Source organism: Podarcis tiliguerta, assembly GCF_965153285.1.
Source record: "Podarcis tiliguerta genome assembly, chromosome: 6".
NCBI classification, from domain to species: domain Eukaryota; kingdom Metazoa; phylum Chordata; class Lepidosauria; order Squamata; family Lacertidae; genus Podarcis; species Podarcis tiliguerta.
Window position 1 is genome coordinate 94890811 of NC_139539.1, and position 25794 is coordinate 94916604.

The 25794-nt window shown below is 46.0% G+C and overlaps 2 protein-coding genes across 41 annotated transcripts in view; one reads left to right on the top strand and one right to left on the bottom strand.

The window, feature by feature from the left end:
- PRRC2C (proline rich coiled-coil 2C) overlaps window positions 1-489 on the bottom strand; it is a 73180-nt gene extending 72691 nt beyond the window's left edge. For all 40 annotated transcript variants that reach the window (XM_083446449.1, XM_083446427.1, XM_083446450.1 and 37 more), the window contains exon 1: window positions 372-489. The gene's annotated coding sequence lies outside the window, so the exon portion shown is untranslated. The remainder of the gene's footprint in view (window positions 1-371) is intronic.
- A 2805-nt stretch (window positions 490-3294) lies between these two features.
- Window positions 3295-24752, top strand: LOC310680167 (dimethylaniline monooxygenase [N-oxide-forming] 4-like). Its single transcript, XM_083446523.1, has 8 exons — window positions 3295-4588; window positions 5427-5615; window positions 12534-12696; window positions 13509-13651; window positions 16105-16304; window positions 19909-20267; window positions 21137-21209; window positions 24155-24752. The coding sequence occupies exons 1-8, from the start codon at window positions 4457-4459 to the stop codon at window positions 24573-24575; spliced, it is 1680 nt and encodes a 559-aa protein (XP_083302649.1). The 5' UTR covers window positions 3295-4456; the 3' UTR covers window positions 24576-24752.
- Window positions 24753-25794: the final 1042 nt, after the last annotated feature.

The window sequence follows — 25794 nt, forward strand, 5'->3', positions numbered from 1 at the left end:
AATAAAATAAGGCCGCGTCCCCAATTCCTCCGCGCTCTTCTCCGCCCCCCCCCCCGCGCCCCCTCTCCTCCTTCCTCCGCCACCAAGCGCAGCAGCAGCATCCCTGCCCCATTCAGAAGCGGGAGGAGGAGGAGGAGGCCGGAGCCGCTCCTCTTTCTCTCCCTCCGGCCCGCCCGCCGCCCTCGCCTCAGGCCCCGCAACTGCCCCCTCATGCGGCGGCGGCGGCCTCCCCGCGCCGGGTGCGGGAGGGCGAAGCCTCCCACGGCCGCCGGCTTGACGCGCCCCGCTCCTCCCCGGCGTCGCCCTCCGTCCCGCGCTCCCTCCCCGCCTCCCGTTAGCCCCGCGCGGAGCCGCCTCAGGCGCGCACTCACCGAGGCCGAAGCAAGCGCCTGCCGTCGCCTCCACACACAGCGGGGCCAAGATGGCGGGCGGGTAGCCAAGCCGGCGGCGCCTCGCGAGCGTCTGACCTCACCGCGCACGCACGCACGCGGCGGCCAGCCCCACGTGACCCTGGGGCTTCGGCGCTCTGGCCGCCGCCCGCCTTCCCTCGCCGACGCCAGAGCTGGGAGTGCGGCGGCGCCACCTACGGGGCGCCTCGGGAACGGCAGCGGGGCTGTGCTGCTGCGCGCCTCTAAGCAGGAGGGCTGTGTTCAGTTCTCAGGTTGGTACAAGAGGTTTCCATCACTTTGTGGACCTCTCAGCCGCACCTGAGTCAGCTTGAAAAGTAAGGGCTGGATATGGCTCATGAGGAATGAGGGAGAAAGAATACAGAAGAAGATCTACTGGAAAACAGTGGAAATCAGTTCATTCCTGCCTTCCCCTGTGCCCTGCTCCCTGGCTGTCGAGGAGAAGAGTGTCAGAGCAGTATGTGTGGTGTTCACACATGGCAAAGGGAATACTATCAGGACACATGAGAGCTGGTTGTGTTATAAGAATGCCAAGGTGTCATAAATGAATGTTCATAAGTGCACATACATAAGTACATCCTGAAGCCATCATGACTCTCCATGGCCCTCAAATGAATAGGGGAGATCTGGGACAATGGATTCAAGAACTAAGGTATTTACTATTTCAAAAGAATGACCCAGACAGACCAGGATAAGGTGACCAGCAAGCATTATCAGGTATCTTGACAGGCAGGAGGGAAGCCACTCTTTCACAGTTCTGTTGTAGACCTCCTCTTTCTGTGATGCTGGTATGATGCTTGTAAGGTGGCCTTTGGTGGCGGGTGGGTTGGGCAATTTCTTACATACTTTTTCTGGGTCCTCACCTCCATGCAAGATGGGAAGGGGGAAGGACTCTGTTGCAACAGAAAAATAAAGACTTGACTTGCTTTGACTGGTTCCTGCCTCCATGAATTCTTCTCTGACCAGTAATGGACTAAAGGGACACAGAGTCCCTTGATGGGGAGTTAGGCTGTAAAAGCCAAAGCCAAATTTTCCTTATCAATTTCTGCAGTTACATATAACAAGATGTGTACCCTCACTCTTGCTTACTTGTGTGGTGTGGAGTGATCTGGGATGTGGTTTGGTGTTGAGTGTTTGATATGGTGAGGGTTCTACATGGAGAAGTGTTAGCAACATGCTCAAGCTCCTGGGAGTGCTATGATGCTGTGTCCTAGTGCCCCCTTTATGTCCTGTGCCCTTTCTTCATAACTTCCCATCACAAGTTTCCACTTGTGATCTCTAGATGTGCATGAGAGGTATGAACCCAGACAACACACCCTATTTTCGGTGTTAAGTTCTTCCTGTTCTTTATAGACTCTGGGTGCAAGTGTGCTTTGTTGAGGTTCTGAGTTACAACATATCCTATGCTCTGTCACAGTGGCATGAGAGGGATGAATGTCAGGGTAGGGACACCTGTTATATATATATTTATTGCAGTCTGCAGAAAGCATAAAATGGTCCAGAGGAATTCTCCAAATTGTGGACCCCAAATACAAAATTCAAGACACTTTTATAACATTCTCTTTACATGGTTAGCTCGTGAACGATCTTTTCCAAGGACAGCGGCATAGCAACCCCCGCTGGCGTCTGGGGAGGACCAGCATTTTGGGGAACGCCCAGTGGCTTTGCCCATGTGCAGCACCCAAGAAGCCCAACAACCACCGTGCAGCCTGCCCCCGCCTAGCTGCATGGACAGCTTGAGAACACCCTGTGCTTACTTTTCATTGGTCTACAAAAACGTGCTTCTACCTATTATACACTATTATAACAACACATAATTTTAAAATGAAGCTATAAATCCATCCATTCTTCTGTCTCTTGCAAAGTGTTGCATTTTGGGTAGTCTGTTACATGAAGCGGTCAGTCTGAGTGATTGTTCTTTGGAACATTAGTCTCTTCAAGGCCACTTTGTCTTTCTGCTATGCAAGCTGATAAGAGAGGCTCTGCTTGCTAGCAAAATACAAAAATGCATCTTCTATTCATAGGTGGGGGTGCACGGAGAAGAGAAAAATAGTTTAAACTTCCAAGTCTATGTTTCTGACTCTACAGTGTAAGAACACAAATGGGGTCACAATCCTTCCCTTACTCACTTGACAGAGATTATCTGATTGATACTGGACATTTCTGGCTTTGGGACTTAATGAGCATTACGTTAAGTGTGTAAAACAATTGCATTAAAAAGCTCTGGTTAGCTAGGTATTTTATACAGGACAATGACACAGACACATTGTGGTTGTTACTGTGAGAACATGTTTATGCAGACTCAGCACTTAGCAGGCTGTGTATCAGAAACATGTCTTTGACAGAGGGTGAGAGCATAGGGCTGCGTTCTACAGGTTCTGACATACTTCCTGGGCCAGGTCATGACACCCAGGTATCACACGTGCAAACACACACCCAGATGCAAACACACAAGGGTGCCACATACACAGAAGTGACACACATTCAACAGCAGGGCCTGAAATTTAGGCAGTAAGGATAGCACCTGAGCATGTGCAGAGTCTATTCCTTTGCTCACCAACAGCTGCAACCTGTGCCCACATGCTTAGCATTAAACAGCACAGATTCCAAAGCAGATGGCCTCACGTTTTTTAGAGAGAGGGGGAAAAGAAAAGAAACCACTAACTTCAAGCACTGATTCAAGATTATCAGGTACCTCTTTTAGGCCTGAGCTGAAGTTCCCTTAGATTCAGATTGCCCCTCTCCCTGCAGCCAGGATTAAAACAGCAAGTGAGAGGAGCTTTAGTCCACTCACAAATACTCCCCCCCCCCCACGACTCATAGATAGCCCTGCTCTGCTCCCATCCTCCTTGCCTGCCCACCCACAACCCAGAAGGCTCCCATCTGCAACATGAGGAGAGATTATCAAAACCTCAGACACACAAATCAGACCACACGCTGTCCATGACCTCTCCTTACCCTTTGGGGGGGGGGCAGGGAGCTAGAGAATGAATTTGCGGTGACATTCCCACCTGTGTCAAAGTCACCTAAAATCCACAGCAGATAGATCATTGTTGGGAGAATAGCACATAATTTAATAAACCTCTACCATGTCCCCACTTCCTTTTTGTTTTACTAAACTTAAAAAGCCACAAATGTTGTAACCTTAGAGCCAACTAAAGAGCTGTAGACTGATGAGCAGGAGACGGAGGAAGTAAACAGTGATGTCATAATCCTGCTCTCAGCTGCATTCAGGACGTTTCCAAACTTTCCACTGTTGCGAGTACATTTTCTTGGAAACAGTAATAACTACAGCAAAAAGTGTTATGTACTGCAGTTCCCACCCTGGGCCAGCAGGGGGATACTGTAGATAGTTTTCACTCAGGTCCGCATATGCAAATAAGGAATTGAAAGTGACGTTCAGTGATTGGATAGTTACAGAAAATGGTTATTGTTGCGTTCTAGTGGAGCTCTATATAAGCAGGCTGGCTGAATCCTTCAGTTCAGTTCTGTTCTGGCCTGTGAATAAACAAGAGCTGTTTGAACAATCGCTGTGTCGTCTGATATGTTCACCCACAAGTTAATAAAAAGCCTCTTTTTTTGTCTTCCCCTTTGGTAGGCATAGAAGAGCTAGGCATAGAAAAGCATACTTTGGGACATGAATGTTATTTGCTTGTGCTTATTTTAACTACTTGATATATTTTGCTGAATATTCGTTATTCCTCGTCTCATGATTTATGGAAGTGTGTTGCTCGGTCACAGTGAGTAGTGTGAACATTCTGGGGGAAGGGAAGAGTCAGAATGCTTGGTAGCAATGGGAAATACACAGCACTCAAGCACACCAAAGTGAATACTGCTGCTTTGTTAACTTCACTACCGGGATTGACAAATACATACATCTAGGAACAGTTACTGGGATTGGGAAATACCAGCTTATGCAACAATCCTGTGATTCACAGGAAGCATGACCTTGCACTTTTCTTGTATGCGGAAGAAATAACTTGTCAGCTAACTTCCTCCCGTAGAAGTAAGTGTGCCGAGAAGTTTCTTTCCAGACACCAGACTGAGCCATGGTGCGCAGAGTGGCAATTGTTGGAGCCGGTGTGAGTGGACTGGCCTCCATCAAATGCTGCCTGGATGAAGGGCTGCAGCCAACCTGCTTTGAGAAGAGCGAGGGCATCGGAGGACTGTGGCAATTCACAGTAAGTGCCATAAACTCAATTTAAAGCTTTAAAGAAAGTAATGGCATTCTGCTGCTGGAATGTATGCCCAAAGCCAGCCAAGAGACAGTGACCCTGCTTCAAAGTGGGTACAGGTGTGCATCACTAGCGTGGTAAAACTGCTGTGGAAGCATGTTTCCACATTTTGTTTTGACATTAGGCTTTTCATACTCTCCACCTGTCTAGACTGACCAGGTGGGAAACTGGACTGTATGCACAGTTCCCACCTTTCATTTACATGCATTCATCTGAAGGTCAGAACGGAGAGTGCTGGCAAGTTACTTTCCACACCCCGAATGTGTAAATTAGGGGCAAGAACAGTTTGAATAACCCTGCTTCCTCCCCCACCCAAGCTTCATTCAGCTACACATTTTGAATGCATGAAAATGCATGTACAATCTTTTGTTCTCCACCAGAATCAGAGGAATCCTGTTTTGTGCTTCCTTTCAGCAGACACTAGCTTTGCAAAGTCCTAACCAGTTGGAATCTGGTGGCATCACTGACCCACCTTATAGCCAAGGATTGCTAACAGAAAGTTATCAGCACCCTGTCAAAACTATCACCCACAGAAGGTGGTGTGTTTTTTTTGGTTGATACTAAGAGCCTAGGAAGCTGCCTTATACAAAGTGAGAACCTTAGTCCATCTATCTCAGTATTTTCTGCAGTGATTGGCAGCAGTTCTCAGATGTCAGGCCAAGCAGACGGCCACTATTCTCTGACCCTTCCCCTTGTGAAGTTAGTGTTGAAACCAGTGTAATTTCGCAGTGTAAATGATTTACTCTGGCATCTTACTTACTGAGTAACTGCTACTGCCACACAGGAGACGCCTCAAAAGGGAAGAACTGGTGTTTATAGATCGGTTATGACCAACACCTCCAAGGAAATGACCTGCTTCAGTGATTTTCCGTTCCCCGAGGATTGCCCCAACTACCTGCGCCACTCTGCGCTCCTGGAGTACCTCAGGGCGTATGCCAAGCATTTCCGCCTTCTTGACCACATACGCTTCCAGGTGAGGGGGAAACTAACAGGCAGATACTTTGCAAGGAGCAGGGCCAGAGAGTGCTCCATCTGTTCTAAGGCTCTCCTCCTGCATTGCAGGGGGTTGGACTAGATGACCCGCAGGGCCCCTTCCTTTTCTTTTTTTAATTTAAATTGCTTTATTTTACAAATAAAAAACAATCAACAATACAACCCATAACCAAAACTAATATAAATAATGGAAAATAAAAATATAAGCTCCACAAAAAAATGACAAAGAAGGAAAGGGGGAAAAAGAAAAGAAATAAAGAAAAAACACAAACAACAAATATTTTTCCATTACACAAAATCATTCCAGGACTACAAACCATATTTTATATAATCTATACACAAAGTTCTTGGACAGAATTTTCCTTCATATTTCTACCCTTCACGTTTTTTTCTGTTCCTCTATTGTGTCCCTTATTTGCTTTCTTTTGACTTCCCTCTAGCCCTTTGCAGTTTTTATACTGCACTTACTTTTAAGTAATCTGTATTTAATTAGTGAACAGAACTTTTATCTATGAATTTAATCAAGGGACAATCAAGTGTTGTTGGAACCATGTTTTGTTAGATAATTTTTAAAACAGTCCTATTCTTTTTTGACCTTATCTCCCAGGTGGTTTCTTATTAAGTCTGTCATCTTGGCCAATTCAAGGTATTCACACAGCTTCATTTGCCCTTCGTAATCAGAGGATTAGTTGATATTGACTCATTTTTCCAATATTTAGCTATTAATATTCTGGCTGCTGTTGTTGCATAAAGAAACACTCTTTTACTTTCTTTTGGAATGTTTACCGTTAAAATGCCTAATAAAGATGGTTCTGGTTTCTTTGGAATAATAATAATAATAATTTATTATTTATACCCCGCCCATCTGGCTGAGTTTCCCCAGCCACTCTGGGCGGCTTCCAATCAAGTGTTAAAAACAATACAGCATTAAATATTAAAAACTTCCCTAAACAGGGCTGCCTTCAGATGTCTTTTAAAGAGAAGATAGCTGCTTATTTCCTTCACATCTGAAGGGAGGGCATTCCACAAGGCGGGCGCCACTACCGAGAAGGCCCTCTGTCTGGTTCCCTGTAACCTTACTTCTCACAGCGAGGGAAGCGCCAGAAGCCCTTGTTGCTGGATCTCAGTGAACGATGGGGGTGGAGACGCTCCTTCAGGTATACAGGACTGAGGCCGTTTAGGGCTTTAAAGGTCAGCACCAACACTTTGAATTGTACCCGGAAACGTACTGAGAGCCAATGCAGATCTCTCAGGACTGGTGTTATGTGGTCCTGGCGGCCACTCCCAGTCACCAGTCTAGCTGCCGCATTCTGGATTAATTGCAGTTTCCGGGTCACCTTCAAAGGTAGCCCCACGCAGAGCACATTGCAGTAGTCCAAGCGGGAGATAACTAGAGCATGCACCACTCTGGCCAGACAGTCTTTGGGCAGGAGGGTCTCAGCCTGCATACCAGATGGAGCTGGTAGACAGCCGCCCTGGACACAGAATTAACCTGTGCCTCCATGGACAGCTGTGAGTCCAAAATGACTCCCAGGCTGCACACCTGGTCCTTCAGGGGCACAGTTACCCCATTCAGGACCAGGGAGTCCCCCCCACCCGCCTGCCCCCTGTCCCCCCAAAACAGTACTTCAGTCTTGTCAGGATTCAACCTCAATCTGTTAGCTGCCATCCATCCTTCAACCGCCTCCAGGCACTTACACAGGACCTTCACCGCCTTCACTGGTTCTGATTTAAAAGAGAGGTAGAGCTGGGTATCATCTGCATATTGATGGACACGAAGCCCAAACCCCTGATGATCTCTCCCAGCGGCTTCATATAGATATTAAAAAGCATGGGGGAGAGGACAGAACCCTGAGGCACCCTACAAGTGAGAGCCCAGGGGTCTGAACACTCACCCCCCAACACCACTTTCTGGACACGGCCCAGGAGAAAGGAGCGGAACCATTGTAGAACAGTGCCCCCAGCTGCCAGAAGGATGTTATGGTCGATGGTGTCAAAGGCCACTGAGAGATCCAGCAGAACTAGGAAACAGCTCTCACCTTTGTCCCTAGCCCGCCGGAGATCATCGACCAGCGCGACCAAGTTTCAGTCCCATGGTGAGGCCTGAATCCCGATTAGAAGGGATCCAAATGGTCCGCATCCTCCAGGCGTGCTTGGAGTTGTTCAGTAACCACCCGCTCAATCACCTTGCCCAAGAATGGAAGATTTGAGACTGGGCGATAGTTGGCCATAATGACTGGGTCTAAGGATGTTAGAATGCAGAATGCCGCAGCGAGACTCCTTACGTGGTCTTCACTGCGAGATCACATTCATCCGGTGCTATACCAGCTGCACTGGCTCCCGGTGGAGTACAGGATCAGGTTTAAGGTGCTGGTTTTAACCTTCAAAGCCCTATACGGCTTAGGACCCTCGTACCTACGGGACCGCCTCTCCTGGTATGCCCCACAGAGGAACTTACGGTCTTCAAATAAAAACATCTTGAAGGTCCCAGGCTACAGAGAGGTTAGGCTGGCCTCAACTAGAGCCAGGGCTTTTTCGGCTGCGGCTCCAACCTGGTGGAACGCTCTGTCACAAGAGACAAGGGCCCTGCAGGACTTGACATCTTTCCGCAGGGCCTGCAAGACAGACTGTTCCACCAGGCCTTTGGTCAGGGTGCAGCCTGACTCCCTCCTTTGGCAATCTTTACAAAACTTTAGTTTATGGTTGCCATCAATTTTGATTTTAATTAATTTTTATAATGTTTTTATAATGTTGCACTATTTTAGTGTTGTTAGCCGCCCTGAGCCCGGCTTCGGCTGGGGAGGGCGGGATATAAATAAAATTTATTATTATTATTTATTATTTTAAGAAGCAGTTTAATGACCGCCTCTTTCAGCGGGCCTGGGAAGGCTCCCTCGCAGAGGGAAGCATTCACCACCCCGCAGAGCCCATCGCCCAGCCCTTCCCGGCTTGCTTTTAGCAGTCAGGATGGACAAGGATCAAGAAGACAGGTGGTTGGTGTCACTCGTCCAAGCAGCCTGTCCACATCCTCAGAGGTAACAGATTGAAATTGATCCCATATAACAGGACTAGACAGAACTCTAGCACTCTCTGGCCCCGGCCCTGCTCCCACGGTGGAGTCTACCTCTTTCCGAATCTGAGCAACTATCTGCAAAAAACTTTGCAAAAGGATTGCAGGAGATCTTGGGGTCCCTACTCGGCCCCAATGACGAAGGTGGTTCCGATAGATTACGAACCACCTGAAAGAGGCTCCTGCTGCTGTTTCTGCAGATGCAATAGAAGCGGCGAAGAAAGTCCTCTTCGCCATTGCCATCGCCACTTGGTAGGCTCGATGTTGAGCTCTAACCCACGTCCAGTCTGAATCAGAGTGAGTTTTCCGCCACCGGCGTTCTAGCTGTCTCAGCGATTGTTTCATCACCCTCAGCTCCAGGGAAAACCACGGGGCTGTCCAGGCTCCATGCAATCGGAGAGGGCGCTTCGGAGCCAGACAGTCAATAGCCCTGGTTAACTCCGCATTCCAGCGGGCCACCAGGGAATCGGCTGAAAGGCCATCAACATGGGATAAAGCATCCCCTACCACTCTCTGGAAACCATTTGGATTCATTAAGTGGCGGGGGTGGACCATCCGAATCGGTCCCACCTCCCTGCAGAGGGGATGGGTCGCGGAGAAGTCCAGTTGCACCAGGAAGTGATCTGACCATGGCAATTCTTTTGTTTCACTTTTACTTAGTGTCAGATCACCAACATCCATAGAAGTGAACACCAGGTCCAAGGCATGTCCGCGACTATGAGTTGGGCCAAACTTATTCAGGGACAGCCCCATGGAGGCCATGCTTTTCACGAAGTCCCGAGCGGCCCCTTGTAAGGTCGTGTCGGCATGGATGTTAAAATCCTCTAGGACAACCAAGCTAGGTGTCTCCAGGAGAACATCCGCCATGATCTGAAGCAGGTCGGACAGAGAATCCTTGGTGCAGCGGGGAGGTCGGTACACCAATAGGAATCCTGTACTGCCCCTATTGCCCAACTTCCAGAACATGCACTCAGAGAACTGGGTCTTCCCAATAGGACGCCTGGTGCAGACTAATGACTTCCTAAAAATCCCTGCAACCCCCACTCCCCGCCCACATGACCTGGGTTGCTGTGCGTAAGAGAAACCTGGTGGACAAGCAGCGGCAAGGACAGGCCCATCTGCTTCATCCAACCAAGTCTCTGTCACACATGCCAGGTCAAATCCTCCATCCACAATCAGGTCGTGGATGGCAGTGGTCTTATTCATCATTGACCTGGCATTGCACAGCAACACTTTCAGGCCATGTGGGTTTCCCCTGTTGATTCCAGTATCCTTCCGGTCAGGACCAGACCCGGAGGTAGGGATAGTCCTCAGACAACAACTAAACCTGCCTCCTCGGTAATGACATGGTCTGGTCTTAGCATAGCTCCTCCTCCTGCCCTTGATCACTGAGATCGGGTGTCCTGGCGCTTCTGCCCCTGTGGAACCCGCTCCAGCCATTCTGTTGGCTGAGGCCCACTCCCAGGCAGCCCTGACCCTTTCCCCTTAAAAAGCAAAATACAAACTTAACAGTGGCCTAACAAAATAGTAAAGCAAAACAAGCCAAAAACAATTATACTAAAATAAAACTAATCCCCACCCCACTCAACATTTATCCCACCCCAAACCAAAATAAAAAAAAATAAAAAAAAAATACATAAATAAAAACCATCGTTCACAGTGGTGCAACAAAGTAAAAACACTTTTAAAACATTTTAAAATTTGTGAAAACATTTTTGGCATTTGCTGCAGCAGTAGCAACAGCAGCACCAGTGTCCTTAAAGCTGTGATGATGGTGAGCGTGGGCCTGGTGGAATGGGCCTGCAGGAGGGAGCGGCCTTCCACAACACTCACGATGGCAGCAGCCATTTTAAAGCATTTTTTTTAGTTCTTCATATATCATTTCCCAAAATTGTTTAATTTGAGGACAAGTTCACCACATGCGGAAGAAGGTTCCTGTATTTTGTTTACACCTCCAACACTTATTATTATTTTTATTGATTTTAGCTAATTTGGGTAGGGTTAGTTACCATCTGTAGGTCATTTTCATAAAGTTCTCTTTAATCAGATAAAGGTAAAGGTAAAGGTACCCCTGCCCGTATGGGCCAGTCTTGACAGACTCTAGGGTTGTGCGCCCATCTCACTCAAAGAGGCCAAGGGCCAGCGCTGTCCGAAGACACTTCCGGGTCACGTGGCCAGCGTGACATCGCTGCTCTGGCGAGCCAGAGCCGCACACGGAAACGCCGTTTACCTTCCCGCTGGTAAGCGGTCCCTATTTATCTACTTGCACCCGGAGGTGCTTTCGAACTGCTAGGTTGGCAGGCGCTGGGACCGAACAGCGGGAGCGCACCCCGCCGCGGGGATTCGAACCACCGACCTTTCGATCAGCAAGCCCTAGGCACTGAGGCTTTAACCCACAGCGCCACCCGCGTCCGGTTTAATCAGATAGCACGCTGTAAATTTTAAATCTTTTTGCCATAATTCTGCCCATTTTTCTATTTCAGTTGGGTAGCCAAAATATTGAGCCCATTTCACCATCACTTCCTTTACTTCTTTATCTTTCAGATTCCAATCTAATAATAGTCTATGTTTTTGATAGTGTCTTTCTATTATTTAATATTACTTCTTTTTATAGATCTGTTATCTTTGTATCTAATCCGTTTATTTTTTAATCAGATTTAATTATTTCATTTAGGTGGTAAAAGTTTTAATTGGTTATTTTCTTCTTCTATTATTTCTTTATAGGTAGGCCAATTAGTTTCCATATTTTTCTTTTTCACTGTTATTGCCTCTAACAGAGACAACCACCAAGGGGTTTTTGGTTCTAATAGTTTTTTATTTCTTTCTCATACTCCAAAAAGCGATCTCCTTATTATATGGTTAAGGAATCCTCTATGCATTTTGACTTTATCGTATCCTAAATAACCATGCCAGCCAAATCTATTGTCCCAGTTTTCAATGTCTAGTATACTGGCAGTTTTTAATATTATCCATTCTTTGAACCATACTAGACATGCAGCCATGTAATATAATTTAAGGTCTGGCAGAGTGAACCCTCCTCTATCTTTTACTTCCGTTAACAATTTAAACTTAATCCTCAGCTTTTTACCCTGCCAGATAAATCTTGCCACATCTTTCTGCCAATCTTTCAAATAATTTATTATTGGTATTGTTTGAAAGAGGTACAACATTTTCGACATCACGGTCATCTTAATTGTGGCTATTCTTCCCCATAAGGACAAATTTAGCCTCCCCCAAATTTCTAATTCTTTTTTTATTTCCTTCCATGTTTTGGCATAATTATTGTTGTATAAGTTTATATTCTTTGCTGTAATCCAGATTCCTAGATATTTTGCTTTGTTTGTTATTTTTCACCCTGTCATCTTTTCGTCACCCTGTCGTCACCCTGCTTTCTTTTTACATTTTCTTTTTAATGTTCTCATTTTACAAGAATTATCACATAGATACAGTTGCACAACAAATATAGAACTTCAAATCATTGACTGCTCCCTCCCCCCTTCCTTCATATGTACCGTATTTTTCGGCTCATAGGGCGCACCGGTCCATAGGACGCACCTAGTTTTTTTTGGGGGGGGGGGGTTAGGACGCACACACATTTCCCCTTCATTTTTGGAGGGGGAAAGGTGCGTCCTATAGGGCGAAAAATACAGTAATTATCTGTTAGGGATTTAATGCCATGCAAGCTATCACAACACCACAGTTCAAGAGGAAAACCACTTTGACCCGTGCTTTCTAGGCACAGAACAGGCAAAAGTGTGGACAAGCCCAGCGTGCGTCATTTGAGTTGCTTTATTCTGTTGTGTGTTGTTGTTTTTTGGCTTTTACAAGACCACCGTATGCAGCATCAGAAAACACCCCCATTTCACAGCCACTGGACAATGGGTGGTCGACACTGAGACTAATGGGGAGCAGACATCAGAAATCTTTGATGGCGTAATGGTTTGCAGTGGCCACTATGCAGAGATCAATCTTCCACTGGATTCTTTCCCAGGTGCGTTTTGAAGGCATTACCTGAAACAGCACATAAGCTAGCATGACTGTGTTCCCTCTCTCCTCAGGCAAAAGAGATGTGCACTAAAATCTCAGAATATCTGGTACTGATAGACAAGAGTGGCCATGTCTGATTGGTACCAGTGGTTGGCCTGTCACCAGGCAGTGGAATTTGAAGGCCATGAAGGGTGGCAGAACAGAAGGCACCCCTGACCCACAGGGCACAATCAACAGGGAAGTTCCCCCATACAAGCCCTAATGAAATAATCACAAACAGCTGGTCATTACAGTTGCAAGGAGAAAGTTGCCCTTTGAATTAAGACTCACCTTTACATTTGAGAAGATTTGATGTTTCTGCTGGTAAATTTGAAAATGTTTCTATTGTTTCCAACAGTCTCTGAAAAACTCACAAACAGGGCATCAGCTTAAGGGCCTTCCTAACCCCTTTTTTATCCCCAGCATGCAGAGTCCGAGATATACTGCATCTGAACACGAAGGTTCCATTTAGCTTTTATGGATGACAGCTATTGACAGACCATGGATTATTATTTTTTAAATCCTCTATGAGAACTTGAGAGTCTCCTTGTTCCATCAGCCCAAGAATCTGGATAGTTGAATTCAGATGGTACTCAGAGGTATCTTGCCTTGGAGTTTCCCCTTAGCCTTTGATACATGGATATAATAAGACGGCAGTAGACATCCGGCACTGTGCTGAGCAGCAGCTAAGGAGAAGGGGGGGGGGAACCTATTATCCACTGGGAAATCTCTTGTGAAATAAGGGTATAAAAGCATTTCCTTCTTTCCCCCCCTCAGGGATTGAAAACTTCAAAGGTCGCTACTTCCATAGCTGGGAATACAGAGATCAAAAAGGGTTTGAAGGGCAAAAAGTCCTTGTAGTTGGTGCTGGCAACACTGGAGGGGACCTTGCGGCGGAGATCAGCCACACAGCTGCAAAGGTACCACCATCCTTTATGGACAAATAAGTGCTGAGCTTATTTCAGTCTTGAGTGGGAGATAAATCACATCATCACCCTGGAGCAATAACAAGGATAACATATTTATAGAGTGCTTTCAAGTTTAGCCCTTACAACAGCCCTTTTAAGGTGGTTTTTAATTATTTTTACCAATAATTTTGTTGTTTTTGTGTTTTTGTAAACTGCTTTGAGGGTGGTGGTGGTAGTTGTTTTTACAATCAAGTGCTGTATAAATTTTATGGGGGGGGGAGGGGACTAACTAACAGCCTTGTAAGGTAGATCATCATTATTATTATTCCTATGTTACAAATGGGAATAGGTGTGTTGAGGTTGAAAGAAGCAGCTTGCTTAAGTCTACTCAGTGGTGTAGCATGGGGGGTGCAGGGGGGGCCGGGCGCAACATCTGGGGGGGGGCGCGCTCGCACTCGCAGCTCTCTGCCCCTACCTGGCTCACTCACTCTCTCTCACTGCAGTGCTGGCTGTGTGAATCCGATCCGAGCCGCCGGGTCGCTGCCCACTGTGGAGGGGAGGGTGCCAGGCGTGCGGTGCGGTGTGGAGAGAGAGGGACTATCTGGGGGAGGGACAGTGCAGCGGGGGGGGGGGGGGCGCAAATTACTTGCCTTGCCCCGGGTGCTGACAACCCACGCTACGCCACTGAGTCTACTTAGTGGGTTCGTGGTAAAGGCAAGATTTTAACTAGGGACTCCTTGATTCATGACGGTTCCCATCTCTTAGCCACTGTGCTTCACAGCCAACCATGGTGTGCATTGTCCGGAATGTGCATATACTTCAAATTTTAGTCATCACTACCACTCGAGGCCAAGACTTGTTATGATTATGGCAAATTCAGCCCTTTCCCATTGAGAAACATTTGTCCCATCCTGTCCCCACCCAGAAACTGCATTGGGAGGGAAGCCTGCATGGGTGCCAATGGGAGCTTCTCAGCTGATAAGATGCAGGTGGCGCTGTAGTCTAAATCGCCAAGCCTCTTGAGCTTGCCAGTTCAGATCTGTGTGATGGGATGGCAGCACTTAATCTTTAACTTTTTTACCTCTCAGCTGATGTAGATAGAAGCTGGGGAGGGTAATTTTCATTTGGAACATAGCATGGGGGAGGGGAGGATTAATCTCTCCCTCCCCATTCCCTGTGGTCCATCTCAAACTTCCAACCCAACCCTAGAGCTATTTACATCCTTTTTAAAAGTACTTGTTAATAGTGTTCACAAAAGGAAATGGAGTTTCGCTTGGCCCTTACACTCTGTGTTTTGATCTTGACCAGCCTCCCCCAGGTATTATGGACTACAACTCCCTTCAGCCCAGCCACTATGACCAGTGGCCATGTCCACACCACAGCTTGTTTGTTAAGGGTGCTGGGAATCATAGCTCTGTGAGGAGTAAGCTACAGTTCCCAGGATCCTTTGTGGGGAGTCATGTGCTTTTATTGTATGGTGCAAATGTTGGCTGGAGGTCACCAGGTTGGGGGTGGCTGATCTAAATGATATTCAAGGCAGCTTGTTGTTGTTAGAAATTATATACTGCCCTATACCCAAAGGTATCAGGGCAGTTCACATAAAAATATCACAGTATATAAAATAAAAACAATAACCCAATAATACCTCCCCCAAAAGATCCACATTTTAAAAGGGTATGGGATGTTGATCAGCTTACAGCAGAGTATGCAATTCATACAAAACTCTGGAAGGTTCTTGGTGGTGGGACATGATCTTCTGCACTCTGGTACTGCTTCCACCACTGTCCTTAAGTATCATGTCAGGAAGCACCAGATGTGAAGCTTCTCCTCACAGAGGCCAGATGGAATGTGCTCTTGGCTCGATTTTTGTTGGTGGGGTAGCTAAGAGGAGAAAGGTGGTCTCTGAGCCTCTCCCCAGCTCCCTGGTGCTTCTGCCACTTTAAGGGGTCTGTAGAGAGCCCATTTGTTGCATTCCCTAGTCTGCACACCCTTCCACTTTTAGTCCCAACGTTGCTGCATTATTGCCCTCTAGAGGGGCATTTGCATTTCAACATTTGTGGTATAAAAAGTTGAAGGATTTCAGCAGGAAATTACGGGACATGCACTGATTGGAAATGTGGTTTTCCACCCTGAAACTTCTTCAGGAACAAACAGTATTGAAAGCAGGATGACATATAACTATCAGGAGCACAAACACTCATGAATGCACAATGAAAAGGACATGTGGAATGGCTCTTGGTATGATCTTGGTCTCCTGCTTCATCATCTCATGGCTATTTCCTGAGGAGTTACTTTTGCTCTTAAGATAATGATATTGTGTGAGCAATATCAAAAGGAGCTGGCCAGCCTTTGGGCCTTGGTCTCTTTGTCACTCCATCAGACCAGTTCTCACATGCTCTCAAATCATCTGCCAGGCAGTCGGCAGCACCCTAAGGATATGCTTCTTCACTTTGAATCCTCCTCAGGTCTTCCTCAGCACCAGAAGCGGAGCATGGGTGGTAAGTCGCATTTCAGAAGCTGGCTGGCCGGTGGACATGACCTGGACAACTCGCTTTTATGGGTTAATTGAAAAGCTGCTTCCAGAAGGCACTGTATACAAGCTAATGGCAAAGAAGATGAATCGATGGTTTAACCATGAGAACTATGGCTTGATTCCTGTTAAAAGGTAATCTTCTGAATTAAGAATGTGCAAACAAGAGTGGCCTGCTTACAGAAACTGAAGTTTCTGAGATTAGCATTCTTAAGTAGTAATTAACCTCAATGGGTGGACAGTATCTATTGGGAGGGGGGATTCCTTTCCCAATGCATTTTGAGCAAATTTCTCTTCTTCAGCATCACTAGCCACAGTTGTCAAGGCACATACATATTGTCAAGGAGCTCACTTCTTGTTTCTATGAGTTACTTCTCCAAAGAAGATCATTTTGCTGAAAGCTCACTGTAACTGCAACAGTGCACAGTAATTATCTATACGCTAGAGTGTGATTCTTGTCATACGAAGCTTTGCTGGATTTTCGTGTCTAAGGCATTGAAGTACCCTTCAGTGCCTTGGACACGAAAATCCAGCAAAGCTTCATATGACAAGAATGAGCGTTAGAGCGAAAGGAGCACTGGCTTCTTGTAAGCCGTGACAAAGGCATGCAGAGGACCCAGCCTCAGGCTCAGGCACAGCCTTTCCTCCAACCCCTTAGAATGAGTCTTTCCCCTCCATGTTCTCATGAAGGTACCACAGAGTGCTTACCAGTCCGTTCTTTCCAGCAAGTATCACTCCAAGGAAAGTCCAACAGTGAGTCGAAGAATGTAAAGTGCTTCACAAAGCAGGTCCAAGCAGCAGCATTTAACAAAAAGTGTCAGGCAATTTCATTATCAAAATATTTATGGTAACTGGGGAAGGTGGCGGTCTGGCAGCACCTGCCTCTACTGAACCATCAAATCCCAAATAGGGATACCTGCTGTGGTGGACGACCCTTGCTCCGAAAGGCGGGGCTAAAATTAAAGGGTCCAGGAACTCAGACCAGAACAAATTTCATAAAATCATACACACACTTTACAAAAACAAAACTATACAAGAGAGAAAAACTTCAAATAATTACACAGATAAAAATGGCTCAGAAGGTAAGAAAACAAGAAACACTATTTTATACAGCTAATTAACACAAACACTTACACTTAAATCTCAGTAGGCTGAGCAATGGAACAAGATGCTGTCAAAAGCCCAAAAAGACGCTGACCTCAGCTTGGCTGGCTGCTGAGAGCTCTCACCAATTCAGGTTTTATGAGAACTTATCGACTATGGGCATTCACCTCTTCCACCCAGTTGCCTGGCGGCTTCATCATATATCTTGAGGTGGCAGGTGAAAACATTAATCTATAATAATAACAACAACAACAACAGTTTACAGTTAGGCCCAAATTAAAATAACTGCCAACCCCAACTAAACATTTAACCAACCCCAACCCAAACAGAGGACCCCAAATTAAAACTGTTTAAAACGTTTAAAAACATTTTAGCCAAATTGCTCCAACCAAGTTGTTCCAGCAATGTCCCTCTGGCTTCCTAGGAGCCTCTTTGAGCTGTTCAGGGTATGTGTGGGCCCCCCCCCCTCCAGGCCAGGGGGAAACGGACCTTGCAGCGGGGAGCAGGTCTTTCTGCCATACACACGGCAGCAGCAATGTCCCTCTGGCTCCCCATAAACAGGCCTTGAGCTGATTAGACAATCTATGGTCTTTAAATGTGTTTGTGGGGCGCTATTGGTTTATTTTGTTTTGTATTCTCATTTTGTATTTTTATGCTGTGAGCCGCCCTGAGATCTTCAGATAAAGGGTGATATGCAATTCTAACAAAGAAATAAATAAATTCCATGTATCTGCTCCTTCCTCCTCAGAGATCAGACCCCCCAAGGGTTCATATTTCCCGGAGACATCCCTGATTTAGAGAAGCCGTCCTGGTTTCTGATTGGGTCCCAGAATGTCACACTTTTCCTTAGGATGTCCCTATTTTTTTGGATAAATGTTGGAGGGTATGAGAGATTCAACTTGTAGAGGTCAGGGGTAGGGAGGAAACCAGAAGAATGCTTGTACACACCAACAACATATTTAACACGCATGCCTATCATATCTCAGTGGCATAGTAATAATAATAATAATAATAATTTTTTATTTATACCCCGCCCTCCCCAGCCAAGGCCGGGCTCAGAGCGGCTTACAAGCAATAATAAAAACAAGATGAATGATTACAACTTAAAACAAAAGTAAAGTACAACATTAAAATAATGGAACATTAAAATATTAAAATGTAGCCTCATCGGAGGAGGGAAGGAAAAGAAAAAAGAAAGAGAGGGAGGGAATCAAATTGGCTCCAAGCCAAAGGCCAGGCGGAACAACTCTGTCTTACAGACCCTGTGGAAAGAAATCAGATCCCGCAGGGCCCTGGTCTCATGAGGCAGAGCGTTCCACCAGGCCGGGGCCAGAGTTGAAAAGGCCCTGGCTCTGGTTGAAGCCAATCTAACTTCCTTAGGGCCCGGGACCACAAGGGTGTTGCTATTTATGGACCTTGAGGCTCTCTGTGGGGCATACCAGGAGAGGCGGTCCCGTAGGTATGAGGGTCCTAGGCTGTGAAGGGCTTTAAAGGTCAAAAGCAGCACCTTAAATCTGACCCTGTACTCCACCGGGAGCCAGTGCAGCTTGAAAAGCACTGGGTGAATATGCTCCCATGGCAGAGACCCCGTGAGGAGCCTCGCTGCAGCATTCTGTACCCGCTGGAGTTTCTGGGACAGCTTCAAGGGCAGCCCCGCGTAGAGCGAATTACAGTAGTCAAGCCTGGAGATGACCGTCGCATGGATCACTGTGGCCAGGTCGGGGCGGGAAAGGTAAGGGACCAACTGCTTGATGCGGCGAAGGTAGAAAAATGTCGCCTTGGCTGTTGCTGTAACTTGCGCCTCCATGGAAAGGGAGGCGTCAAGGATTACACCCAAACTCTTAACAGAAGGCAATGGCGCTAATTGGGCCCCCGCAAGAGAAGGGAGTTGGTCCCTCATCCCCATGCCATCCCGACCTAGCCATAGGACCTCTGTCTTTGAAGGATTTAGTTTCAATCGGCTCCCACGAAACCATCCAGCCACAGCTTCCAAACATCTGGTCAGTGTGTTCAGGGCCGAGTCGGTGTGGCCATCCATCAAGAGATAGAGCTGAGTGTCATCAGCATATTGGTGACAGCCCAGCCCAAAGCTCCGGATAATCTGGGCAAGGGGGCGCATAAAGATGTTAAAAAGCATCGGGGAGAGAATTGCACCCTGCGGCACTCCACACACCAAGGAGTGGCGCGACGACATTTGCCTCCCTAGTGCCACCCTCTGTCCCCGACCAGAGATAAAAGAGCACAACCAGTTACGGGCTATGCCCTGTATCCCCACGTCTGCAAGGCGGTGGTCCAGAAGATCATGATCGACCATGTCAAAGGCTGCTGACAAATCTAAAAGGATCAGCAGTCCTGACCCGCCTCGATCTAGTTGTCTACGGAGATCTGTTAGGGCAACCAGAGCCGTCTCCGTCCCAAAACCAGGACGAAAACCGGACTGAAATGGATCTAATGCCGATGTTTCCTCCAGAAACCTACCAAGCTGTTCAGCAACCGCTCTCTCAATTACCTTACCCAGGTATGGAAGATTTGAAACTGGGCGGTAATTGGATAGTAGGAACTGTCCTTGGTAAAGAGGGGCAGCTGGTGGTCACATATGGACTAATGGTGTTTCTTTCCACTTTCCGCTATTTAGCAATGTCCATGAGACATCTTTAATTTTGAATGATGAGCTGCCTAGCTGTATCCTTTGTGGAACTGTGACAGTAAAGCCAAATGTGAAGAGGTTTACGGACACCTCTGCCATCTTTGAAGATGAAACAGTAGAAGAGAATATAGACACGGTCATCTTTGCAACTGGCTACTCTGCCACATTTCCCTTCCTGGAAGAGTCTCTGCGTGATGCTTGCAGGAGCAGCACATCTCTGTATAAGCTCATCTTTCCTCCTCACCTAGAAAAGCCCACGTTGGCTTTCGTTGGCTTTATAGCACTAGCTGGACCCATTCTGCCAGCAGCGGAACTTCAGGCACGTTGGATCACAAGGGTATTTAATGGTATGAATGAATAATTTTATTGTCATTTTCCAGTTTACACCAAGGGGAAGCACAACAACATTTAACAATGAAACACCAATTGTAAGAAGGTATGAAGGAGAGGAAATGGTTGGCACTGTGACCTGCTGATGCGAACATCAGATCGGGCACCACTCCTGCTTTGCATAAGGATGGGGTAGACATAGGATTAATTTGAGTAATTTGGCCTTTAAATAGTTTCATGTGTGCGAGATTAAAAACTAGAACTCCAATTAGAGCCCTGCTGGGTTGAACCAAGGACTCATCTGGCCCAACATGCTGTTCCCACAGTGGCCAACCAGACGCCCACGGGAAGCGCACAGGTAGGACCTGGGTGCAACAGCAACTGGTACAGGCGTAGAGCATAGATCAGACCTTTTCATCTCCATGCACAGCACTGTCATCAAAAGTTACAGTATATAAGGCTTCAGCAGTTTTTCAAAAGTTAGGTTGCATTCCTCCTATAGAACAGAATTTCTTCAAAGTCTTGTGAAGAGTTTCTAAAATTTGCTGGACTGGGGTTGGGAGTTGTGGTGGCCAGAAAGGCATTCTGAATCCTACCCCCCGTCTAATTTGTTTGTACTTCTGCAAACCTTGGGTTCCCCTCAGAGCTGCACACAATTTTTTTTGCATGTGTGTGGATGATGTCATATATGGACTTTCTGCTACCACAACATCTAATTAGGATTCATCTCAGAGTTAAACAACCATCCCAGTGTGGACTTTAGATTTCTCAAGCCTGACAGGCCGTCTCTCATTAAAGGCAACTTGAATCAAAGCAGCAAGTGTGCTTTCCTTTTATTGGCTGAAATACAGAAGTTCATATTTGTCATTTTCTTTCTCATACTCAGGGTCAAGTGAGCTCCCTCCAATGAGCAGACTGATCAGTGAAGTTGCTAAAAGGAAGAACGCACTCCTTAAAAAGTATGAAATGCTATATATTATTGTGCATGTTGTATGACTGTAATCATTCAGGGCTTATCCACACTTACCTTTTGCTGTGCTTTTTCCACACAAAGGTCCATGCTTTAATGCTCTGTGTGCAAGCGTTTTCCTCCCCCCCCCCGAAAACCTGCTCTTTAAAGCTGAATCAGGGCAAACGTCAATCTGGGTTTTCCATGGATTGCTGTCTGCTCCAATTGAGCTTTAAAGAGCAGGTTTTTGCAGGCCTGGAAAGAGTGGAGGAAAGGCAAGTGGACCACAAAAGTGGTCATCCCCTTGGTCTTTTAAAATTGTAGAGCCTCCAAACTAACATTGCTTTATTCCATTGGCCTCTACATCTATAACTTTTGATTTTTGTTGTATCCAATTACTAGTTTTTCTACCTTTTAATGATATTCCTACCATTGCACAAAACCATGGCCTGCTGTGTTGTTCTTAAGCTGTTCATGTTTCTCTATGTCATAGTCCATTTTTGGGATCCATAACCCATCAGAGGCAATATGCACATAATGAACACTTTAACTTGCAAATCTAACAAAATCTAAAAATGGCACACCTTAAAACAATGGCTTGATTTTGGGAGTGGAGAGAGACTTGTTTGTTTCCCAATCAACTTTAATTGCACTACCTGAATTTGCTGATATGTGTCTGAATAAAAAACAGCAGCACTCTAGAAGAGCCCTGAGTGGGGGGAAATATACAGAACTGAGAATTTAATGGCAGAAAAGAAGAAGATGCCTTAAGCCCATGGAGTGCTTTGCTCGTGCTTTTGGGAGGTTCAGAGATGACTTCAAAGAGTAGTGAAGGATCTCAGGAACCTCCCTCCCCAGATATTTGCTGCTACCCCATTTACCCATTTTCAGAAACAACATGCTAAGGTCCCATACAACATGGATTAAATTTTTAGAAACCTTCAGGTGGTTAAAGAGACCTCCTTCACTTTTTGCTGCTCCTGCTCTGATTGGCTGCTCTCTAGAAGTTTTTCATCCATGAAAATAGTGCCATCGTGTGGTTAAAGAAGAGTTTCCACCACACTTGAATTCCCAGTCTTTGTCCGACCACTGAGCAGAAAATACATGGTCATCATTATCATCCTTGTGCCGGATTTCCCCATAAGGAGCAGTAAATTTTTTGTCAGGAGCAAGATGAGAAAAACAAGCAGATTGTACAAATGGTCGTTCTCTCCTCTCCTCTCCTTTTTTGATTCCTTTATGCTAAAATGTTGTGGGTGAGAAATGGGGGAATGGCAGCATTATCCATAATTCCATTATTCCATTCCAAGAAACAGGTGACCAGACTTCTCACCTGAACCCAGACGCTGAACCTAATGCAGTGAACTACATTTGGCATCAAACAGGAAGAAGTTCATTTGCTGTTCAGACATATATCAGAAAGGCATTCAAGCTGCACCCTCACAAACTGGGCCACTGGGACAGTCTGGGCAGCTCTGCTAAACCTGCCCCAGCCCTTCGCAGTATACTTCTGAGCAATATTCTAAGTACTTGCTTATGTGACCTATGACTCACTTACATTAGTAAAGATACAGCGATTTGAATGTGCTATGAACACCAGATGGCACCAGAGAGCAGAAAATTTTAAAACACGGTTTTGCATAGAGATTTCTTTCTTTTGTTATGATGATCTAATTTCTGACTTACTTAAAGCGCCCCCCCCCCCCCGGTTTTCTTATCATGGAGGGTTACTACTACCACCACTGCTACTATTACTAATAATAATAATTTCATTTCTATACCGCTTTATAGTTTAAAGAAAAAATCTCAAGGTTTATGCACATTTAATACATTAAAGCATCAAATAAAACAATCCAGAATAAAACAAATTCAAGCTTCAAGGAAAATCTTTCAGATCCTTCTCCAAGGGACATTTTGCTTTCCCCCATTTATTTACCTACTTAATTTATATAGCTGCATCATAGCAGAAGCACTGTAGGGAGCCAGTAGTGTGGTATAGTGGTTAGAGCGTTGGACTAGGACCTGAGAGGCCAGGAAGCTCCCTGGGTGAGCAGCTGGAACACTGCAAAACCAAAAGCCAGGAGCTTCAGCATTGCCCCTACTCTAATGGGCTTTACTTACCCCATTGAATTAGAAAAGAATTCAATAAACTGGTGGACCTCTGGGTTCCATTTGATGCCAGTGTTTTCATCCTTTTTTGATTCAATGATACCAGCAGCATGTCTGATTAGCTCCATAGCATCCTAACATGACTACATTTAGCAGTGGTCTCTGATTGACTAGGATAACTAGAGAAGGAATGATAAAGAGAGATAGCAGTCACTGAAGCAACAGCATAGGCTGAAAAAACAGCCTTCTAAAATTGCTATTTTTGAGACAAAGGTCAAATTGGAAAATACTTGGCATAATGCTGGGCTGTTGAAATTTGTTGGTGAGCACCTGGGTTCAAATCATTTCCTCAGCCATCAAGGCAACGGGCAAATTGCTCCTCTCAGCCTAACTACTAGAAAAAGTGACAAGTCAGGTTCTCCAGCATGTTGCCCCCACCTCCAGCCCCCCATGACACCTCCAGCCCCCCTGCCTCTTCTGCCCCCAACATTCCTGTGTTTGGCTCAAAAGTCTAAAAGGGGCTTCTAACCACATTTGCCTAAATAGTTAGAAGCCTTTGTGTTACATTACCCAAGTTCCCAGTGTTGAGTAGGCTTCAAACTGCCTCCAGCCTCCACACAAGCAAGCATCAGAGGAGAGGAGAGGGCCTACCTGGTGCGCAGGATACAAGGGGGCGGAGCTGGTCCATGCACACCCCTCGCCCCCTATGTATCTTGAATGCTCATGTGATCAGACTGTGGAGGGCTACAGTCACTTCCGCGGGGGGAGGTGGGGCTACAAAACAGGTGAATTGTGCTTACTGGGCCTTCGAAGCTTGACACTCTTCCCATTTCTTTTCCACTTTAGGGGTATTACTGATATTTCCAGCAAGAAAGACAAAACCAGGATAAGATTCGTCTCCTACATGGATGAAATTGCTGCTTGCCTAGGTGTGAAGCCCAATGTGCCATTGCTTTTCCTATCAGACCCCAAACTAGCCTGGGTGGTGTTCTTTGGCCCCTGCACTTCTTATCAGTACCGCCTGACTGGACCTGGAAAGTGGAGGGAAGCCAGAGGTGCAATCCTGACCCAGTGGGACCGAGTTCTAAAGCCCCTGAAGACACGGGTTGTAGAAGACTCTCCCCAATCTGCTACAGTTCCCCACTGGCTTAAAGCCCTTGCCCTGCCCATATTTCTGGGGGCCGCCTTGATCATTCTTAAATACCCACCTCCTGCATGGCTACCAAGAACAAATGGATGGAGTGTATTAAATTCGTTTCATGTTTAGTGAGTTAAGCATTGTTCACAATGCCTGGTCACACCAGTCTTGAAAAATTACTCACGACCCAGAGAGGCCATGTGCAGAGGGTCAGGCAGACGCACTGGAGCTGCTCTCGTATTTTGTGGGTCCTGTAGGCTTGGGGAAATGATATTATAAACTTAGCATGTAGTTTGACTGGATAAATGTGAAGTCTTAATTTTCCAATTATTGTTTAATTGTGAGGGCGATCTCTGTGTTGTAACAGTGCAGTCAGAGAATAGTTTACTGCCATGGTTCCCAACGTGGGGCCGTAGCTGGGGGGGTGTGTGTGTGTGATGTGGGGCCCCGCCAGGGGCGCAGGCGATGGGGTGTGTGTGCAAAATAGGCTAAAAATATGTCCATAAATATTGATTATTGCCTCATAAGAAATGGCTTTAAATAGAGGGTGAATTGATTGGGGGGGGGGGTTTGAAGGAGAGGCAGAAAGAAGAGCTAATTTGTCGGTGGCTGGGGGGCACAATCTGGACGGTTCTGCCAGTGAGGCATCTGATCAAGATCTATATCTTAAAATAAGCTTAAAAATATATTTGCAAATTCTTGTTTCAGGCCAGGCAGAAACCAGCTGGCTGAGTGCTTTGTTTATTCTCTTGAACAGGGCCCCTCATTGACTTATGTACCTCAAAGTTATAGAAGGGAATTACAGGCTGGGAGCAAAGGTCATACAAATTATAGAATACAATCAAGCTGCAAAAACACTAATTAAGAGTTGGTAAATAGTTTATCCTGGGCTTCCCATCAGCCACATTTTCCTAAGGTTAAAGGGCAAAGAGCTAATGAACAACAGCTGGCTGGGAAAGGGGGGTGTAAAATGGAACTTTTTTACGAAGGAACTTTTTATTAAGTTCCTTTCTTTCTTTGAAAAGGCCTTTCCTTTTCTTCTAAAAATCTATCTATGTTATGTATGAAATTTATTGACTTTAGTGTAATTATGCAAAAGATCTAGAAAGTAAGAAATGTTAGATTCTTATGTTAGATTCTTATTTCATTGATGGTGTGTGAGAAGGTGAACTCAAGATCTCTGTTTATGACAAAATTTAAAACCATGAGCCATCTGTATTAGCCATTTGCCCCTGTTGCCAGGGGCAGAAGGGCAAAAGAGCAAAAGGGCAATAGGGCAAGGATGATCTGGTAATTAAGGTGCCTTGTCGAGGCAAATGTAAGATATATGACAGAAGGAAATATAGCT